Genomic DNA, 21,761 nt, shown 5'->3' on the forward strand with positions numbered 1-21,761 from the left:
CCAAGAAGGAGAGTGATGGGGTGCTGCACCAGATGACCTGGCCTCCACAGTCACTGGACCTGAACCCAGTCGAGATGGTTTGGGATGAGCTGGACCGCAGAGTGAAGGCAAAAGGGCCAACAAGTGCTAAGCATCTCTGGGAACTCCTTCAAGACTGTTGGAAAACCATTTCAGGTGACTACCTCTTGAAGCTCATCAAGAGAATGCCAAGAGTGTGCAAAGCAGTAATCAAAGCAAAAGGTGGCTATTTTGAAGAACCTAGAATATGACATATGTTCAGTTGTTTCACACTTTTTGGTTTTGTATATAATTCCACATGTGTTAATTCACAGTTTTGATGCCTTCAGTGTGACTGTACAATTTTAATAGTCATGAAAATAAAGAAACTCTTTGAATAAGGTGTGTCCAAACTTTTGGTCTGTACTGTTCACATTAACCCTTGTGCTATCCTAGGCACTTTAATGTTGGGAGTTGGGTCATCTAGACCCACTGGACAGTGCACTGAACCTTCTTTCTTCAATGATTTGTGAACCTCATTGGTGTCCATGGATTACATGAAATCTTTCCACCTTTATCCACCTTTGTCATGGTAGGAATAACACGCCAATGCAAGGGTGGGGTCATCTAAGATAGCACAAGGGTTAATCAAGTTTTATTATTATTGCTAGATCACCTGAGTTCAGCCAGCCTCTCTGTAAGTTTTCTACTGTCGCTGTCAAGGTGCTAGCTCACCTTTGCACAAATAGTTTTTCTTTTTCTTTTGCATGTTCTAAGAATATTCTTAAATTCATCTATTTCTTCTGATTTTTTTTCTTCTTATATTTGAGTCATTCTTTCTATAATTTCTTATTTTATTTTTAAATATATCTGCAATTTGTACATTTTAGTTTTTTTTAAAAGGGAGAACTATGTTTCCTAGAATTTATTCCTAAGGAAACATTTAGTCACCTTCAGTCATAATTATGCTGTTCTGTGTTTTGAATTGAAGTCAGTTCATTTGGTTTGGCAGTCAGGTAATAATTACACAATTACATTTACAAACTGATAAAGCATTTGGCTGCATGGTGGTATAGGGGTTAGCACTCAAGGCACTGGTTCAAATTCTGGCTGGTTTAAATGTTCTTCCAGTACATGCGGGGGTTCTCCGAGAACTCTGGCTTCCTCCAACGGTCCAAAAACTCACTCTCTCTCTCTCTCTTTCTCTTTCTCTCTCTCTCTCTGTCTGTGTTTTAATGAAATAAATTGTCTTTGCGGAAAGCTGATATTTTGTTATTTTAGTTTTTTTTCCATCCACCCTCTCTTTTTTGAGCCATTTATCCCTTTTTGTATATCATACTTATCCTGGTATTTAACTATTTATTTTGTGTTTACAACCTCAGTCTCTTTGCATAGCGTCTATATTGTTGCGGCTGTGGCCGTATTTGCTTTTGGTTTATTTGTTTGTTCTGTTTTTTGTGTGTATTTCTGTATCAGAGTGGGACCCCTGTTTTTTTGTGCATCTTTTTGTCTGTTTTTGTCTGATTATTTTTTGGTGTGTTAATTTAAATTTGGTAGCCAAAAACTTTACTTTATTTATGTTAAATTTATGTGCCCCTAGACACAGAAGGGGGCATAACAATATACTGACGTAATTTAACATTTAGGCTGTACTAAGGTGGCTGTGGGTTATCTAAAGCCGTGAAATTAAGCCTTTCACCCCAATTGATACAAATACAGTGGGGCAAAAAAATTCCAATGACGAAGGTATCACACTCCTCGGACTCCCCGGGAAGTTTATGCCAGGGTACTGGAGAAGAGAGGAGAGTCCACCCGAAAGTTGAACCTCAGATCCAGGAACAACAGTGCGGTGTCCGTCCTGGTTGTGAAACAGACATTAACGCACTTCAGAAATTAACGCACTTTGTGGAAGACACCGTCCAATGCATAGCGGGCTTCCACGGCGTGCATTAATTTCTTATAATACACACTTCGTCGGCCATTAACCCGATACTTAGCATCTTAAATGAAAGCAAAAACATATGTTAAAATTTTGTTTTGATAGCTGGAAATAAATTCAGGCATCAAGTGGTTAAAACGACAGCAGCTTAAGATAACAGTTTTGTAATCTTTGGGATACTTTTTGCGTTTGCTATATTTTTAAATCACATACTTCCTCTATTAATTTTTCCCCTTTATACAACAAATCCAGTTTTTTTTTGATAAATAGAGATAATAAACGTTTTTAATGGCATAACTGTGTAGCAACAACTGCTTTAACGCCTCAAGTGAAATATGTTACAAAAGCTTCTCTTTTTGTTCCAGTGCAGAAATAAAGTTCATCCCAGCCAGGTGGCCTTGTCCAGAAAAACCTCATGTTCTGTTTTATGTGTTGCATAAACAGAGAAACTGGACGCAGCATGAATCATTAACTCCACACTGCAGCCATGGCCTTTAGCCTGGCTTACAGTGATGACATAGATCCACACGTCACACGTGTCTGCCATGCCGTCGGTGCACACACTGACAGTGGTGCACACTGAACGATCAATATTTGTGCTTATCAGAATTCCGTATCACACTGTGAACACAGAAAGCCAAACAGTTTCCATGCTGAATTAGGGTCAAAAATATGCAAAGCATCATTTGCTGGATGGCCTGATGGGTGGCACCTGGGGTGACCATGAAACTGAGTTCATTAGCTGAATCTGATATTTCTTCCTGCATTTACGAAACATTTTTGGAGATGCAGGTTTAATAACTGGATACATTTTCCTGCAACTTTAACCCATATTCTGTCATCTATCCCCTCCTGCCAGTTGTGCCTCTGCTTAAAATCAAGGCCATGGCTCAGTTTCTGCCAGCTGTTGTAGCTGTGAGCTGAACATCAGCTGGATGTTAGCTTTGAGTGGGTCAGCCAGAAGCATCCTAACTAAATTTGGACATTCAGTGCTCTATAACTTCTCACAGTTCAGGCAGATGCTTCATTTTTTACATATCAATGGAAATCATTAGCATGTTAGAGTGTTCATGTCACACAATGACTGTGTGAGTTCTGTTATACAGTCAATGGTGTCACACGGTGAACTGCCTTTCAAAAGATTTCAGAAGAAGTGTCTTGTCATCCTCAGTTACTCTAATGAAATGTCATTGTTTGGTGGCTAAATGTGTAGCAATCAATTTAAATCGGAAAATTACAAAGTATATGTCAATTTTTGTCATGGAAAAACATCCTGTTTAGTTTAACTCATTATAAAAATGAGCCATCCTTACAATTCTATTTGATAAATCTCCTGATCTTATTCCATAAAAATAAATGTATTAATAAAACTACAAATTATTTTGTTATTTGACAAAAACAGACATTATTTATTTATACCTGTTGACCCTGTCTGGTAGGTGTAGATAGGCTGAGCATTACAATTGTTTTTAGTATTTTATGATTGTTTGCTTTTTTCATTATAATAATTTTAATATTTTAGAAAACCCTTGAACTGCTTCTGTGCTTGGTGTGATCCTGGCTAAAAATAATTTGTGCGCCCAATACCTTACACCACCTGTTTTGCCAAATATTTTGGCAAACGTTAGGCTTTGGTGTCAGCTTTTGCATCACAGGCGTAAGGCCGGGCTCCAGACTCCAGCCAAACAGAACAACATGCAACTGAATGGGTTTTCCTGAAGATCATGAAGAGGGAGTGGTCTGAATCAGGGTGGACAGGCACATTTCAGGTGGTGAAAAACACCTCACATGCACATACCTCAAGGCGACACCTGGTAGCATTGGAGCTAGTGCACTCTGGCTGAAAAGCTAGAAATGTTGTGGAGGGATGTCCACACCCATCTCCAAAAGGCGGCGGATGCTAGCTGTAATGAAAAGGGGAGCCATCCATGCCAACTGCCTACCAATCCCATACAACCCCCAACGAGCCTATTGACATCAGGCCCCAGATGGCAGGCATGCCAGTCCATGCAAGAAAATCCTTAGCTACATTGGTAGCTTCATTCGACCCACAGACTGGTGGTACATGGCAGAGGTGTGAGCCTAGTGCCACCTCTGATTTAACGTACAGCACTACATGCACACACTCGATTGAGGACTACACACTGCACATAAACACATCCGACGAGGGATAAGGATGTCGAGGGATGGAGTGATTGGCGAATTTGCTCCAATTCAATTCAATTCAATTCAATTTGCCCAAAATCACAAAAACAGTTGTGTCAATGGGCTTCATACCAGTATTTGTAAACTCCTTGTTACGGCCCCAGTTTTTCCCTCTTCCAGGCCTGTGTATCTTTGTTTGAATGTTTCCCTTTCTTGTTTGCAGGTCCTGGATGACCTGGAGTCTCCACCCGGTGGGCAGACCTGGCCAGTCCCACAGAGGGTATAGAAGCTGCTGGGATTTGTGGCGTCGCTCTCTCCCAATTGATGCTGCCGCCTTCTACTAACCCCTTTGCCTTTTTTACGATTTAATTAAGTTTAATATTTCCTCAAAATAAACTTTTGTCACGCATAACCCAGTCTCCCTTTTGATTGTCTCAACTTTTATTCGAGCCGGTCATGACAATTGAACGGACAACTGATCTAGACTTTGTAAGAAAAGGGTTTAACCCTTGTGCTATCTTAGATGACCCCACCCTCACTTTGACGTGTTCTCCCTACCATGACAAAGGTGGATAAAGGTGGAAAGATTTCATGTAATCCATGGACACCAGTGAAGATCACAAATCATTGAAGAAAAAAGGTTCAGTGCACTGTCTAGTGGGTCTAGATGACCCAACTCCCAATGTTAAAGTGCCTAGGATAGCACAAGGGTTAAGGCTCCAGATGACCAACTAAACTTTGTTTGCGGCGACAACGCTTCCTTTATTTTTGGTCTCTGTAAGCCAATTGCGTGCAGCTCTTTCGAACCAACCTGGTAGGAGTACGACGTATTGGATGTGCTTTGGCTAATCTTAGCAGAAGGAGCAAGCAGACATCTTTGATTGGACACCGTATCCAGATGGACACACATATCACAACCAATTAGAGCATGCACCGCACCTCCATGACCATATGAAGCCATATTAAGCCATGATTGGCATACTCCTCCCCTTCTGACATGCGGCTGGCCATGGAACCAGTTTACTCCTTTTACTATTTGTGTGTATGCAGACAGGGAACACCCTTGCTGCCATATAATATACTTAATTATTTAATGCTTGTTGGTTTCCCAGCAATGCATGTTGCTTGATACCCGGAGCTCTGTTCAATATTTGAAAACTGTTGAAAACTTTCAACAAATTGACACACTTTTCTAACCAAGTGATTGTAACTCACTTCCTCATCAGCCAACTTGGGGAGGGAAGAGGACTAATTCAACAGTATCTGAAGAAGACCACAGGCTTATTCATGTTTTTTAAAGGGTGTCAAAGTATTAGAATGCCCCCTTGTGGGTAAATGAGTTGTAGTTAGTCAAACTTTTCGAAATGTATAGCTCTTAAAAATCTCAAGAAACTAAAATCAAAGAGGTGCAGGATATTAATACTTGGAAAAAATAACTCTTTATCAGGCACAGAGGAAACACAAAGCTGGACATGTCAAAAGGCGCCATGGTCAGTATTCATGTGGAAGAAAATGCCACTCCAAGGTGTCTTTGTGCATCTTGGTATGTGGGCAAAGGTTAACGAGGAAACGAGGTCTGTTTATAGAAGGAATAGTTGCCTTGTGAAGTATGCAAATGCCAAACAGTAATTCTCACAGAGAATTGTTTATAGATCACAGTTTGGATGTGGCTTCAGCACCAGAGATTTTTCAGAGGGCAAGAGAATGTCAATTAGATATTCCTTGTCTGCCAGCCTATGTCAATGACATTTTGGTCTGTAGACTGGGTGACATTAAATATTTGCAAACTGGAATGTTGTCCTGAAGCAGATGAAAGGAGTAAGGCTGAGAAATGAAACAAAAGCAGTTTGAACCTCTGGGACATAGAGTGGTTTCTCAAGGTTTCAATGTTTAGGATGGCTGCATTCTTACAATAAGATCCTTTCTAATCTGGTAGCTTTGTTAGCACAAACTGTTGAGAAAATGCAAGAGATGTGTCAATAATAATTTTTTTATATATTCAAGATGGAATGGTCCATGAGAGCTCCAATACAGATGGGAAGAGAAAATTAAAAGATAAGGACGTGTCGACACCCCTGTGACAGACTGTCCAGAACCTGTCCAGGGTGTTCCCCACTTTCCCAAAAAAGTAGCCAGGACAAGCTCCGGCACCCCCGTGACCCCAAAAGGGATTTAGTGGGTTAAGAAAATGGATGGATGGATATGTCAACTCTATATTAAAGTTTCCCGAAACAAGGACACCTTGTGTTTTCAATGTGTCGAATTCCATAGAAAAACTTAAATTGTTTTTTCTGAACAAGGGGGTAGGTTGTGGCCACAATGGTGGGAGTGGCTGCAGGAATGACAGAGCATTCAAATGAATTATTCGAATTCACCATCTCTCCGACCTCATCCACATCAAAACCTCCTCTTTTTCTCTTCTGTCCTCCTCCTCTGTTCAGCTCTGTGTTCCTCCAGCCCGACGCGTCACTATGGGAAGCCGATCCTTCAGCTACTCAGCTCCCAAACTCTGGAATTTCCCTCCCTCCTGATCTCAGTAACATAGACTCTCTACCAACTTTCAAATTTAAACTCAAAACTCACCTGTTTATTTCTGCCTTCCCGTCTTGATTCGCTATTGATATTGCTTTATACTTAATGTGCTTTTAACGTTTTTTTTTAACCTTTGTTTGTGAAGTGTCCTTGGGTTTTAAATAAAATGGATTATTATTATTATTATTGATTAGCAACTTTCAAACTCTCAATTATTACTAAACCTCATCAATTAGAACCAGAGCTTTGGTAGTAAATACAAGATCATGGAGAAAAGTGATTGAGAGGAGAGAAGTTACTGGATTGATTCAGTTAAACTCAAAAAATGAAATTTATAATCCATGAAGAGATCATTGGAATGATGACCTTCACCAGATACATAGAGAATGTTGAGGAGAACACATTTGTTTGTGGTGTGTCCTGCAGAAATTGACCTACCCATGGACACCAATGTTCTATGGTCGGCCATCAGAACACTGTTTTTAGAGGTAAGGGTGGACTAGAAAATCTTGTTGCACCAGCCAAACCTGCGATAAACGTATTTCCTGTGTGGTAAGAGAACGCCAGAAAGACTGGACAAAAACCAGAACAAAGAAAATCAATCAGCACATTTATTTATTATATTTTTTATTAACTTGAATGAAATCAGCAGACATTTCTTTTGACTAGTAATTCATATATTAATGCCTCCTTCTAAAGGCTCTCAGAAAAACAAAAACAAATACTTTTTTTTTATTATAGCAGTGAATTATGTTGTTCTGCAGAGGTTACTGTCAGCCTGAGGTCAGGGTCAGTTTAAGGTCAGTAGATTTTTTAACAGGTGGTCTGGCACTGAATTTTAGGCTGTGCTTTGAGTCATCTCCATGATCAGAGCCAGGGTGTGGCAGAACTCTTTAGCCTGAAACAGAAAAAAGTAGATGTGATTTTTGGATGTGTTCCATCAAAAGACGTTTTTATTTTCATGTTTTCTGTCTTTTCCCTGAGTTCTTTGCAGAAAACTTTTACTGTGTCACAGATGTGGCTTAGACCAAGAATAGAGTTTGGGTCCTAGAGGCAAAAGTCTCAGTGAGGATGCTCAGACCTCCTTCTACCTCTCTTCTTACAACTCCTCTTTAAAGATACTGAGATGTTCTCATATCAGCCAAAATAAGTTCTTTTGCCAGTCATTTCTGGGTCTTTACCCTAGTTGGCCATACACAATGATGGTTTTCTTCTTCATGGTTTCTTTACCTTCCTTTTTATGGCTTCTTTTGACCAATACTGCCCTCCAGTGAACAGCTACTGGAGTTGCAGGATTTTGTCGGGCAGGTGACATTTATCAACACTGAGATGAACTTTCCAAAAGGGTCAACTAGATCTTCCCAATCAAGAAAAACAGCAGGACAGTCAAAGTAAATCGCAGTAAATAGAGACACACAAGTTTACACTGGGTTACCCCTCTATTACCCAGAGTTCCTTGCTGGAAAAGAGTGCCGACTTGGTGGGTGTTAAACCACGTGGTGACCAAAACAGTGAAAATTGAATTATAACAGTCGTAATCAATAAACCTTGCTTTTTTCTGTGTGTGGCACTTTGGGGAAACCTGGCTTTGAACTTGACTTTTGTAAATTAAGTAAATGTAAAAACACACACCAGCTTCACCTGTGAACATAGATTCTTAAGTGGGAACACCAGGTCAAGAGGGAGGGTTTACTATAGCCTAAGTATTGAAGGTTTCTTCTTTTTCAATTCTGTGGTTCAGATGTTAATAGGGCATTAAGGGACTTTCAAATAGTTCTAATACACAAAGCCTTACTGGTAGAAAGCCTCACAATGCTGTACTTTTGAACCTGCGGGACCAGATGTTGAAAAGACAGCATTTGCAGTGTTTGGAAATTAATGTGATTCTTTTCACTTTGTAGAATTGGGCAGTATGACATAATTCTGATTTGTGCTCAATACTATCATCTTCTGGCACAAGTCAGGTTAAAGTTCCTTGGCTTCATCTTATTAGCAAAACTGGCTGAGTTATATGTTGTCTGATACTACTGACTGTCTCTTTGTAAGATTTTGTCATCTGCAAAACTCTTTCTTTGCTTTGAACCTCCTTCTGCTGAAGCTTGAGTATATCAAGCTCCTCCCACTTGTCATTTCCTCCTCCATCTGGAGAAGTATGCAGCTTAACCCTTTAACAACGCAGCTTTAGCTCCAGTGTTGACATTCTTTCAACTATCGTAACGCTTCAACCGTTTATGAAATTAGCGTAATTCTAATGGAGTATTTTTAAGTCAGCGCAAAGCTGATGTAAAAAGTCAATTTTCTCCGCGTTAGAATCTGCTGATTTACAGTGATTGCATAATTGGTCAAAAAGTTACACTATGTCAAAGAGCGTGTTCATTAGGTGTTACCAGCGACCTCTCCAGTGTTCTTCTCCCATTGACTCCAGGCTCCTGATGTGAAAGTCACATTCATCGTAAAGATGTATCAGTGTCTTTACAACAGAGGATTTCTTTCCAGGGGAGAGGTTGAAAATTTTTGACGTGCTTTAATAAGAGCGAGACTTGCTGCTGAGCCGGTGAGGTAGATCTAATCCCGAAATAGCCGTGGTTGCAATAAAAAAGAATCTGTAAACAGATGCTGGTTAATTTCTCGTCTGATCACCTACACGAGCAGATCGACGGTTTTCATAACTTATTCTCCTGATTTCAGAGCATGTACTTTATCAAGATAAGATGAGTAATTCATGAATAAAATCAAGGATTACCAAGAACTGCCACTTTAGTGTGCCTAAACTTCTATTTTCTGAGAAAAAACACATTAATAAATATTCCATGTAAACGTTTTCTTCTTGAATTGGGTCACAACACTTCTCACATGACAACCTTCTGATGACCATCAGGTTCCGAAGTCTTTACCTGTTTGAAATGAAGAGTGACAGTTTTGGGTCTTGCTGGATCTCCGTAGCTGATTTCTGCTACCGGAGATTTTCCTTGCTTCTTGGGGCGGATGGTTCGCATGGACTCAACTTTGGCCAGCGGGATGTGGAACACCTGCTCCTGAAGAACAAAGATGACAGCAAGCTAACACCTGCAGCATGTGGGAGGAGTCCAACTTTGCAGTGGAAAAATTAGTTCTTAGTTCTGATTACCATGAACCACCACTGGGCCATGATAGTTAGGTCCTCGGTGACATTTACATTGCTAGGATTTCTCACCACAGCATTCTCTTGTGAGTGAAGTAGGGGTGGAGCCTAAAGCTTTGTTCACACCGGGCTTGGAAACGCGCATTCAAACAACCATTTCCAATAAAATGTTTATGTAAATGCATGTATATGTGCGTTTCTGACTTCTGTGGTTAAAACTCTTGCATTCAAGTAAGTTTCTACAACTGTTTTCGGGCTCTGAGTTCAAAATGCACAGCCATTGAACACATGTTGAAAGGGAAACCTGTTAAATTTTGACAATCAGGGACTCGGATTTGGCAGTGACGCATGAATGGCTTCCTTTTCTATTTGCGTAAAGTGCCAACCATTGGAAAATTGATCAAGAAAGAGATAATAATAATTGTGGTTTGTGCCGAACTAGAATTATATGAAACCAAGTTTTTCTTATATCAGAATAGAGCTTTGAAAGAAAAACTCTGGAGCAAGATTTGTATGATTTGCTCCGCTTTGACATTTTGCACCAAGGCTCTTCCAACTGTGAGTACATGCACTAAAATTGGGTAGCGACAGACCAGTGTGACATCATATGTTAAAAGCGCGTTCTAGAATACCTGTTTAATGCGTTCTTGAACGTGCATGCCATGGCCAGTGTGTAAGTAGCATTACAGGTGGATCGGTGTCTGGGTTTATGATAGGCTGCAGTACCTGACTCTTAGGGTGACGGAAGGACACCCCCTGCTGGTTAACACTGACGATGCAGGGGGAGGGGCATCCTCGTTGGTTCACTTTCTGAACCAGGAATGAGGTTGAGCCAAACAGAGGCAAGCTGCTGAGACCCTCTGAGGGAAGACAAAAGTCTCACATATTTGTCTAAGGTAAGTGGAGAAGATAAAGTGTGGGGGAGCACCCACCTATCAGGCGTATTTTGGCATCTTGTGGGCTGAGTGACTCCATGGCTGAGACGTGAACGTGGCAGGATGAGGAGATTTCCTCCAATTTACTACTGAGGCCATCTTGTGAGGGCAGGTACTCTTTCACCTCTGACCTGGGGGGGGGGGGGGGGGGGGGTAAGGCCACAAATTATACCAAAAGTCTTCTGTGTCAAAATCCACAGAAGAGTACCTACTTACTCTACAATATTTAAAGTCCCCCTCTGATCACCTTTTTATCTATTGTCAAAGCGTTCCCAGTCATTTTCTAGGACATAGTTTCTGCAGAGCAGCAGTAGGTCATCAAAAATTTGTGTGTGGGGGTCCACTAGCGGTACGGGACCTTGTCCTGTCCAACAGCTGAACAAACAGATGAAAGCTGAAAGCCTCTATTGTTGGACATATTTTACTTTAACAACAGGGGTTATGAATCTTCTGACAAACCAGAGGCATGTCTGAATAAACCCCTTTTTTAATCTAGGCCAAACTTTATTCATTTTAATCATATTTGAAAATCTTTTGTGTTGGACCAGACGGAAAAGGTAAGGAGGAAAGAGGAGAAAGGGATGTTGACTCCTCTCTCTTTTTGTGGAGTGGGGGTGGTGGGGCCTGGGGTATTGGCTTTTCGAGCAATGGGACCACTGGGCATGGGACACTTGGGCCCAACGCTGGGGGATGGTTGTTTCACCGATCGACTGTCCCCGACCTACTTCCCTTCCTTATACAACCACTTATTAGGGTGACGGGAGGGGATGGCCAATAATGAACCTCGGGGGGGGGCTACTTTGCAGTGGTCCCCACCCATGGTTGCTGCATGGATTTTATATTGCATCACAGACATGTAGCACCGTTGGTATGGGGGATGCTGGGACATTACTGCCAGCAAGCAGTGCCTGAAACATTTAGGGCCCCTTGGTGAGATGAGAGGGTGCTTGGACATCACTGCCAGCAAGTAGGAGATGTCTTTTTAGTACCCTACCCACCATTTTAACTGCACCCTTTAGTACATACACCCTTTACCCCACAACAATATACACATCAACACACATGCACACACAAACGCACCACACAAAAGGAGGGTGGGACCTCTGATCTTCTGTCCCTAGCCCATCCCTGGCATGCGGAACCAGACCCTCGGCTACAGCGACTGTGTCCCTAGGGTGCTGGCTTCCTGGGCCTGGCGGCCCTTTCTCCATGCATGGAGAGGGATCGCTGAGTTCTTTGGCACAACTATGAGCCAGGAATTACATCACATCTAAGCCTGGGGGTGTCCATGTCCCTGTGTTGCTGGTTCTGCTCCTTGCCCTTGAGCACTGGGCCTCTCTAAAATTTCAACAGCGGGTGAGCCTGGTCAGGCCATGTTTACAACACTCTTTGGGACTCTGCTTTGCTCCCTCCTGGACTTCCTGTGGGGTGGGTGGCTGCCTGGAGCATAGGGCGGGTCTCCCTTGGGCAGCCCTGGGGATGCTCAGAACTATTGTGTGGTGGTGGGGTACTCGTCTGGGCTGGGGGTGGCTTTCCCATGGCGGGGCCCGTTCTTGGCCCCAGGTGTTGCGGGAGGGGGGGTATTTTTATATATAAATAAAATTATGCATAAAGATTATTCAAATCATTGTGAATTAGGAGCAGATAAAAATTGCAGCTTGAAAAAGAGCGTATTTGCGACTTAGAAACTATGCTGGGTGGGCCATAAGCCCCTATGTTCTGCTAAAACAGAGAGCTCTAAGTAATGGGGAGGGAAAGTGGGAGGCGGGGTTGCTCCTTGCCATAAGTTTAGCCAAGAATTCAGAGGCGAATTTCCAATGAAACCCTGCTGCTCTGCAGAAACATGTCCTAGAAAAGTATACAGGTTTTTTGATTTTGCCAAAAAAAATCATCATTATAAATTAGACATGAATATGAATGTCAGACTCACAAGGTGGGGGGTTCTGTGGCACCCCGAGCCAAATGCTGCAGGGCAGCGAGCTCTGCCACCTCCCGAACCAATGAGGAGCCCCCGTTGCTGGGACCCAACTTCAGCTGACCGCTCAGGTAGTCCTCCAGGAGCTGCATACAGAGTCACAGATGTAAAGCAGGTGAATCTTGAAGTTGTGCTTCAGTCCAGATAGCTTTGAAGATTCCTGTCACCTGTTGGTAATGGAAATCCAGAAACAGTTCGTTCTCGAAGGACAGAGGGGTTCCCCACAGGATCCTCCTGAAGGACAAGGTAATGGAGCCGTCTTCCAAGAGGAAGTCGAACAGGTACTCCTCAGGATGCAGGGGGCGTACTAATCCATCTGAAGTAGGGGGCAGGTGTTTAACTCAATTTATGCAGCACATTCAAACAATTACAGATTCATACAATTACAAAAATAACAGTAATGAAAAACAATAAATAAAAACATAAAAGTATCAAGACACAGTAGCACAACAAAAGAATAATGAAATAAATATAAGATTTTGGTTTTACAAAATGTATTTATCTCAACTTCTAGTCAGATGAATGGAAAGCGAAATGTAATAAAAAAAATCTTCCATTTAGTATATTTTTACTTGTAACAAGCAGTTTTCAAATAAAGATGTTTTTTGGAGAGGGGCCATGTTATATCAATAAAATGCTAAGGCATTGTGACTTTATCTCACTGAATATTAAGGATGGGATGGAATTTTCTAGAGTCCAGTTTATAAGCCGTGTCACACTGTTGCCACGTACAATTTGCATATTGTCCACGGATGAAAACTGGGCATACATGAAAATACGTTGAAAAAAGCGAGGAAAAGTTGTGGCTCTTTATGTGAAATTTTGACAGATGTATCTCAACTGAACCACGTTAAAACCACGGAAGAAGTACGAAGAAACCACGCGTAGAAGACTTAAACACGTGCTTCAGTTTATACCATGTGGAGGTCTTCCACAGCCTGCTGTTCCGATGGTGGGGGACAGATCTCCCGCGGGCCGGTGTCCGGCGCGGCGCAGAAGGCGGATTGCGGGAGGGGGCCAAGTTCAGGCCGGTTTATACTTTACAGCGATCAGCCATCGCATCAGTCACATCCAGAATCCTGTGGTCTACTTCATTCTCTTTTAGGCTGATTTTGCTTATGACTGTCCGCTATAAATGCAATGAACTTCTGAGTGGTGTTTATACTTTTTACGTGATGCGATTCTCTCCAGCTTTTTTTTAACAGAAAGGATAGCTCGCACAGCAGATTGTCTTGGCTGGCACCTGGCAGCTGACTTAGAACTGGTGGGGATCAGGGGAATAGCTCAAAACTGAATTCACAAACTGGTGCAGACCAGGGGAATCCGACTGTTTAATTTTTTACTTGCCAAGCCCGTTCGCTTGGCTGTGGTTTCGCCGAAACCCATACCCGAAATCTTCGCGCATCAATGAATGACAAATGCAAGAAAGACTAATGAATGACATATTTCATGCATGTGAGGGGGCTCTTTTAATTTTCATGGAAGACCGAAATGTCCTGCGTGGACAAACCACAGATTTTGCATAGCGGCAGTGTGAGATGGCTTTAGGTTGTGAATTTCAAGGTCCCCTGAATAAAAAAATCATCTTCAAAGATAAAATCCTGACATCTTTGGGACATAGAAGATTCTTTCTCACTGTCCTGTTTTTGCCAAAAGCCCTTCCTTTAACTCTAACCTGGTTTTTATGTTTTTTTTTCTTTTATATCTTATGCCTGAACAGTTGGAGTCACAACCAAGAACAGAACAGAACTGATCTCTGGCTCTTTTCTAGCCATCAGACTCACCTTGTAGTCGTTTTGCGAGGATGTAAAACTCTCTCATTTCTTCCAGCTGTGAGACTCCCATCTCATTGCACAGGTCTTTGATCACATCTAGGGTTATCTATGGTAAGATACACCATGAGGGATATGAAACAGACGATAGAGCCGGAAACTTAATTATATGGTTTGAAATAATCTTACGGTGAAACTCCGGATTTTGGCAGGAAACTCAACATTTCCTGGAAACATGATTGTAATACGCCGGGAAGTCTTACCAGCCTGTACAAAAGCAGAGGACTCACAATGACTCATTGGGAGACTCTTCATGAACCTTTGTACAAAGAGTCACGTTTTAGTGAGTAGTTACCAGAAGTGCATCCATTTCAACGTGTGAGGGGATATTTCTGCGGCCCCCGAACCGGACAGAGCGACTGAGGTTGTCCTGACAAACAGCAGCCAGATCTGAGGAAGAACAATGCTTATGAGGAAGAAGAGTTGTCATCAGGCAAAGACCTACAGGTATTAAATGTTGGGTATTTGGTCTACCTTTGAATGGATGCTCAAAATCTTGAGAGATGTCATCAAAGTGCTGAGTAACGTAAGGATGCAGAGTTCCAGAGCAGGGGAAGAAGCCAGTTATAAGGACCAAGAGGCGCCAGCCCAGGGTGAAGCTAGACCTGGATAAAAAAAAAAAGCCAAAAGCAATTCACACACACAATGTCGACACTAACATCTACTGCACTGGTCTCCAACCTTTTTTAGGCCAGTTTTATGCCAGACAATATTTTCAAAAATCAGACCAAACAGTGCCAAAGTTGGTGTTTGATTTTTTTAAGCTTCCGATTTCCGAAAATGCTACCACATGAAATTTTGTCTAAAAAGACAATTTAAAACTGTGTGTAGATATTTTACAGCTGATGAAGATTCAATAAATACAAAGTTGTTGATTTTGTAGAAGTTGTTTTTGGTTAGTGAAATTCAATAAAGGCACTATTACAAGTTAGTTTTCTATACTAGAATGCCACTAGAACAATGAGAACTCCATTCAGGCTCAGTTTATCTTTCAGAACAAAAAGACTTTTAGTGAAATGTATTGTGTATTTCTCTTTAACACTGAGGAGTATTTTCTGTGCCAATGTCTCTTAACAGGCTACCAGGTTAATTTAGCTTTGATATAGGAATAAATACTTTTACAAGTTTCCACATAATAGTAACTTAATTTCATTGTATCTTCATTCTCTGTAAAATATTTGCAGCCAGTTTAAACCTAGGCTTTGTGTAGATTTTGCCTTAAAAATCAAAGTAGAAGCTAAAAACACGGTGTGACAAATAAATACTACAAAGTAAAATGACTGTCATAACACTGGTATTTTTAAAATTGAATATTAAATATGAATCCACCATAAATGCAACTTTATTATATTATTATTATATTATATTTATTTTAAAGCCAAAGACTTCCTCCGTATGCCTAATGACTCTTTTCTCTCCAATGAAACTTTACAAAGATGTTTTTTTTAAATAAAATTTGTTAGCTTTGGGCTTTTAATCTAGCAGTGAGAGCAGCTGCTTTAGGTAAGTAACAAATTTATTTAAGACACATAACGCTGGAGAGATTACGTCTCTCGGCTGGCCTGGGAACCCCTCGGGGTCCCCCCAGAGGAGCTGGCGGAAGTGGCTGGGGTGAGGGAAGTCTGGGCATCTCTGCTCAGTCTGCTGCCCCCGCGACCCGGTCCCGGATAAGCGGAGGAAGATGGATGGATGGATGCATAACAGAGGAGAACAACTTGACATGTGTCAAGAGTAAGTCACAGATTCGGTAGAGTTCCAAAACAAAACTTCCTTCAGAATCAGAAAATAAAGAAAACTGATCTAAGTAATCATATGCTGTTGGTTTTTTTTTTTTGGGTTGGGGACCACTGATGTAAAGAGTCTTTTTTTGCTGTTTTTTCTCTTTTCTGGTAGATGCGTGTGTCTTGCAAAAAGGCAGTGCTTCATCAAATCCGGACATCATATTTTAACCCAAAGGAATCTGCATGTGGAGCTTTATTTTGAACGATAGATAATCTTTAAGCCTTTCCAGCGCCTTTTTTTGACCCCAGATTGTATGCACTGTCATACTAATATTATCTTTATCATAAACGTAAACAGTATATTTGCCTTAGTTATATTGTGATGACAATATAAAGTGCCCTCATCCCAAATTTCTCTTTAAATCAGTTCAATCTAGATCATAATTGTGTGTTTTTTTTTGTTGTCAACATGTTTTATCGATCACAATTGCAATGACTTCCAGAAAATGATGAGGTCCTCTCTGTTGTGACCTCTATGCCTGTTCCTTTGTTGTGTAATTAGTTCCTGCTGTGTTATGGGAATTAAACAGACAGTTTTCATTTAGCTGACTTCTCAAGAACTGTGATCAAGTACACACTGCTGTGAGGCTAAATCTCTACCTCTGGCCTTTATGACCCCCATAAAACAAGGACTTACTGAGTTGGGTTGTTGGTGTTTTGTTTGATGACCTGGCAGAAGATTTCATCTCTGAGCAGCTCCTTCTCCTTTCCCAGCTGGAAAGAGCAGAGAAGCTTGTTCAGTGCCACAGACATCAGCCTACGATCTACAATCCATCCATTCTGTAGGAAAACTAAAGTAAAGGAGCTCTGACCAGCAGGATGTGACTCAAACAGTCTGCTGTTGAGGTGTTCTTCTTCAGTGGCACATCACCCATGAACATCATCAGGTCTGCAGGGACAAATCATGAGAAGCTGACAGAGGAACACAAACAACGAACATGACTGAACTTGAATGTAACTTACTCAGGAAGCACTGAACGGATAACTCATTCATTTCAGGATCATCGAAGAGGATGAGCGACTCTTGGATGGGGATCTGGATATGAAAACAAACATGCAGCATTTAGTTTTGGTAGCAGTTTTCTGAAAATAACAGGTCATTCATTATTATGCAGCTTGTGAAGGAAACAGAGACAGCTGTCTGCAACAACTCTTCCTAACAGCACAGCTAACATCTTTCCAGCTGGTTTAAATTTAAATATTCATTTTAACAAGCATTATTCAATAATATGAGGACTTACGTCCGTGTGTTGAATCAAAGTTCTGCCGCTGGCTGGAAGGCCTGAGGTCCCGGTTCTGTTAACACCAAGCAAAACTGTATAAATAAATTTGCTTCTATGTTTTAGGAACAGAAATTATTTCTTTTTTTTTAGCACCACCTCTCTCATACCTGAAATACTTCATGGCAAATTCAGCCATGGGAGACGTGACCCCCAATTCATGCACAGAGCCCTGGATGGAGCTTGGTCCAGATCTTTGCAGGAATCCTTGAACGGAGTTGGAGCGTGATGGCTCAGACTCTGGGCTCATCTGTCTGAGAGCTACAGGATGCTGAGAAGGGCTTGCAGGTGGAGCGTTTCTGGTGTTGCTCTTCATGCTTTTCCTCTTGTCATCTCTTCGATCCAGGTGAAGGTAGTGATAGTCAGGGGCTGCGGATGGCTGCGTCAGCTCTTCTGGGAAAAGTCCGGAGCGCCCCCCTACGGTTCCGAACAGCCAGCCTGATAAAACACAAGCAAAGCTGTGATCGCTGATGTAGAACACAGATCCCTTGAAAGTGTCATAAGTTCCCCCCTTTATGTTGCTGAACTAGCCCAGTCTGTGCAGGATAACTTTACACTGAACAGATTACCTTCACCAACAATGTTCAACCTATTCATTTTATTGAATCTTCACTGATGGAGCTAAAGGGCATTTCTGCACAATATAAACTGTATCATCTGAAAAGGTACGTAAATGGCCCGTTTGAATGCATTTAAATGCTCACAATTTGGTGGGAGTGTAAAGGATGTCAACAAGTTTTACACTTTCTATTTCTGTATTAATACACAAATCGGACAAGGTTTTATTTTCATTTTGCCAAAAGACTGGATGTGTTTTGTTTTGAAGGCGAGTAATTTTGTGAAAAACAGGAGCTTTACTGTGAAAGTTACGAAGAAAACATGTACTGTTTTGCAAAGTGCAAAGCTAATGATCAAAGAACGACAAGTGGTAACGAGGTGAAGAAAAGATTGATTTGACTTACCGGTAATGTGTATTTACTGTAATTTGTAATTTACTGTAATTGACTTTGACTTTGAGTTGTAAATATGTTCTTTTCTGTCTATTCTGTTAAGCTCTTAACATTGGTGTTAAAGGATTTAGCTACATTAACCACTTCAGATCACCAGTAAAAACTCATCTTCATTTGACTGCCAGCGACAATGCCTATGCAAATTTGTAACTTTTGACGATCTTTCAACTTATTTTCACATGAGTCTAATGGACTTTTTACGCATGCACCACCAAGGTATACGTTTTATATCAGTTTATATTATATATATATTTTATATATATATATTTGACGCATGATTTCTGGGCCAGATTTGACTTTTAGCTTGATTTATGTGCTTTTTGCATTATTTAAATGTGGTTATTTTGTTATATATCTGTGAAAATATTACGTAAAGACCACAACTTTTCTCACTTTTCCACATATATTCACATTTCACCAATTTTCATCAAAGCAATTTGCACTAAATGTACGTAGTGGCTGTGTTGTTTTCTAGGATATAGTTTCTGCAGTACAGCAGTAGTTTATTAGAACTTTTTGGTCAAACCGTCCCTTTTTCTGTGAGCTATCTGTTTGCACATTCTCCTGCTAGATTACAGCCCTTCATTTCCCCAACCTAGCATTAGTGGTGCAACAAAAGCGGCGAGCAATATTGGAGCTATTCAGCTGTTCATTTTTGAGCCAGATGAGTAGATTAAAGACATATGTGGATTTATTTGTCTGCATGTGGATGCATCAGAGTGGGGCAAAGCAGGGAGCTTGTGGGCCTCCCAGCATATTTTTTACGTCACAAATTTGATCTTTTTCAAATGGCATTATTTTCGTCTGTTCTTGATTCATAACGATTTAAGTAAAGAAATACTCAGAAATGTAAATTTACTTTTATTTTTTTTATTTATGTCTTGGTGTGGAGATTCTTCATTCATTGTTATTATATCAGTGCTCCCATGCAATATTTTTTTTGTGCAATTAATTAAATGCGACGTGTAATTAAATAATCTAATTAATCTATATTTGATCACAATTAATTGTAATCTCATATATACTGTAAAAAGCTGCATTTTGAGGTATTTTCAAATTTCGTAATCCAGATTTTGGACTTTGTTTCTTTGGAGAAAACCTTTGCTTTATTAACTGGACAAAAGCATTAAGAAGTGAACTTTCCCTCTGAAATGATGATTTGTTTTATTTCTCATGACGATCACTTTCTTCAGAGAGGAAAGAGTGAGAGCCGAGTGAGGTACTGTAGCTGTTACAACGACAACGAGCATTAGTGTTGTGGAAATCTCCTCCTATGGGGCTCAACATTGTATATCTTCTGAATACAAATAAAAGACAGACCTACTCATTTTATTTAGCTTTTAGCTCCACCTTGTTGTCTCTTATGTTTGTTGGAAATGTTTTTTTTTAATATCTTTATTTAAGTCAGGCTTTTCTTTGTTGTTGTTTTTTTTAATCTATTTTTCTATTTCTAATCTAATTTTCTATTTTTAACAAGTTTTTATGTGTTGTCAACTGTTACTTCAAGATAAAATATAGATTTTAGTTGAGCTGTAAAAGTTCAAGAGTTGGCTGACCTCCCTGAAGTCCGTCCATGGGCAGCAGCCTGATGACATCTCCTTTGCTGAAGCTCAGCAGACTCCTGTCATCCGTCATGAAGCTCTTCAAAGCCACAACGTGGCCTGAGCCCTGGATGTGTTGAGAGAGACTTATTTACTACAGAAGCTGTGCAACACTAGGAAGGGGTCCTAGACACAACTAACAACTTCAAAAGTGGCGATATAAGCATGCATGTTGGTGATGAAGGAGCACCTTGATGAGCTCTTGAAGGAACAAACGAATCATGGCACTGATCTGAGGAGCTCTGGATGATCTCAGCACTAAGTTCTCAGTCTTCAGCTCCAGCTCCACTCTGCTTGCACCCTGGAGCTCCAACGACAGCACCTCTGCAAAACTGAAGTCATTCAAATGTTATTTCACGCAGAAAACGGGAAAGACACAAATCCGAGGCCCCACAATGACATGCATGAAGGATAACAGGGCAGGTGTTTTTGAGTTCAGAGTGGAACTTAACATTTTTCTTATCAAATAGTCACAGAGAGACATCCAAACTCAAACCACTTCTCCAAAGATCTACTGTCTTTACCTGTAGCCTTTAAGCAGCCGAAGATGCTTTGGGTTTATTCCAGATGCTTTCACCATTTTCAGAAGACAAATACCTCGGTGAGACACCCCCAGAACCTGTGCATCTCCGCTGTCCAGCTGCAAGAGAAGCCAGCAAACACCTCATCAAACTATAAAGACTCTTGAATGCCTCACTGAACAGTAAGCAGGCTGTGAACGTCTCACGTTTAAACAGCCTTTAACTGCATCATATCAGTATGAGCTTGTGAACGTCTCTTCAAGTAAGAGATTCAATGATTGCCCTAACAATGTGTGAGAAGTCCAAAAATGCCTCATCAAACTAAAAGAGGCCTTTGGATACCTTGTCAAACCATAACAATTCAGTGAACGCCTCGTTAGGCCAAAACAAGCTCTTAAACACCTATTCCTATGAAAAAAAGACTGTAGATGTTGTATTATCATTGAACTGTAGAAGTCCAAAAATGCCTCATGAATCCAATCCATCGACGCAGAGATATTTTGTCCATAAAAGTTATGCCCCAAAATCACATTTTTGCTCCAGAAGATGATTTAAAGATGTTTAACTTCATTTAGATTAACAAAAAAAAATAGCAAATGATGTGTTTGATTTTTGTTATAATGGATCTCTGAAGCAAAGATTAGAGTCAGAGGAGCTCAATGATGCACAATTGGGGAGCCCAGAACATGGAAAACAACAGAGCCTGACATAAAGCATGATCTCATAAAGTTTATGAGTTGTTATCTGCTGTTTTAGTTAAAACCTTTTGCTTTGTGCTCACCGCCACAGGAAACAGCCGAGCAAAGTAATTCTCCCAATTGTCTCGGGCTGCAATGATTATTCTCTTCTTCATGCTGTCATCATGGATGCTGCTTGCTGGCGGACCAACATTGAAATTTGCTGCAAAAATAAAAAGAAGCCGATATGCTTCAATGCAGGACCACTTTTCACTCCAGAGAACCAAAATCAGACAGAACCTGCAGTATGCCACCCAACTCACACAGGAGGTCCTTCATCTTCCTCCTCTCCTCTCTGTCGATCCTCACACAGCTGTCTGAGTAGGTGTCAGTCATGATCTTAAAAAACAGTAAA

At 40.9% G+C, this 21,761-nt stretch overlaps 1 protein-coding gene across 1 annotated transcript in view; it reads right to left on the bottom strand.

Moving 5' to 3' along the window:
- Positions 1-7,223: 7,223 nt before the first annotated feature.
- Positions 7,224-21,761, bottom strand: part of myo15b (myosin XVB) — an 88,589-nt gene continuing 74,051 nt past the window's right edge. Inside the window, exons 45-64 of the mRNA XM_078938116.1 lie at positions 21,670-21,745; positions 21,451-21,569; positions 20,673-20,788; positions 20,339-20,480; positions 20,104-20,215; positions 17,648-17,975; positions 17,499-17,553; positions 17,221-17,293; positions 17,070-17,146; positions 16,895-16,971; positions 14,951-15,081; positions 14,772-14,866; positions 14,606-14,683; positions 14,429-14,525; positions 12,812-12,960; positions 12,600-12,730; positions 10,667-10,800; positions 10,461-10,594; positions 9,508-9,648; positions 7,224-7,511 (exon numbers count right to left, since the gene is read on the bottom strand). Coding sequence (XP_078794242.1) covers positions 7,452-7,511; positions 9,508-9,648; positions 10,461-10,594; positions 10,667-10,800; positions 12,600-12,730; positions 12,812-12,960; positions 14,429-14,525; positions 14,606-14,683; positions 14,772-14,866; positions 14,951-15,081; positions 16,895-16,971; positions 17,070-17,146; positions 17,221-17,293; positions 17,499-17,553; positions 17,648-17,975; positions 20,104-20,215; positions 20,339-20,480; positions 20,673-20,788; positions 21,451-21,569; positions 21,670-21,745 — 2,325 coding nt within the window. The 3' untranslated portion in view covers positions 7,224-7,451. The remainder of the gene's footprint in view (positions 7,512-9,507; positions 9,649-10,460; positions 10,595-10,666; positions 10,801-12,599; positions 12,731-12,811; positions 12,961-14,428; positions 14,526-14,605; positions 14,684-14,771; positions 14,867-14,950; positions 15,082-16,894; positions 16,972-17,069; positions 17,147-17,220; positions 17,294-17,498; positions 17,554-17,647; positions 17,976-20,103; positions 20,216-20,338; positions 20,481-20,672; positions 20,789-21,450; positions 21,570-21,669; positions 21,746-21,761) is intronic.

This window comes from Oryzias latipes, chromosome 19, assembly GCF_053564925.1.
Source record: "Oryzias latipes strain Hd-rR chromosome 19, Olatipes_Hd-rR_3.1".
NCBI lineage: Eukaryota > Metazoa > Chordata > Actinopteri > Beloniformes > Adrianichthyidae > Oryzias > Oryzias latipes.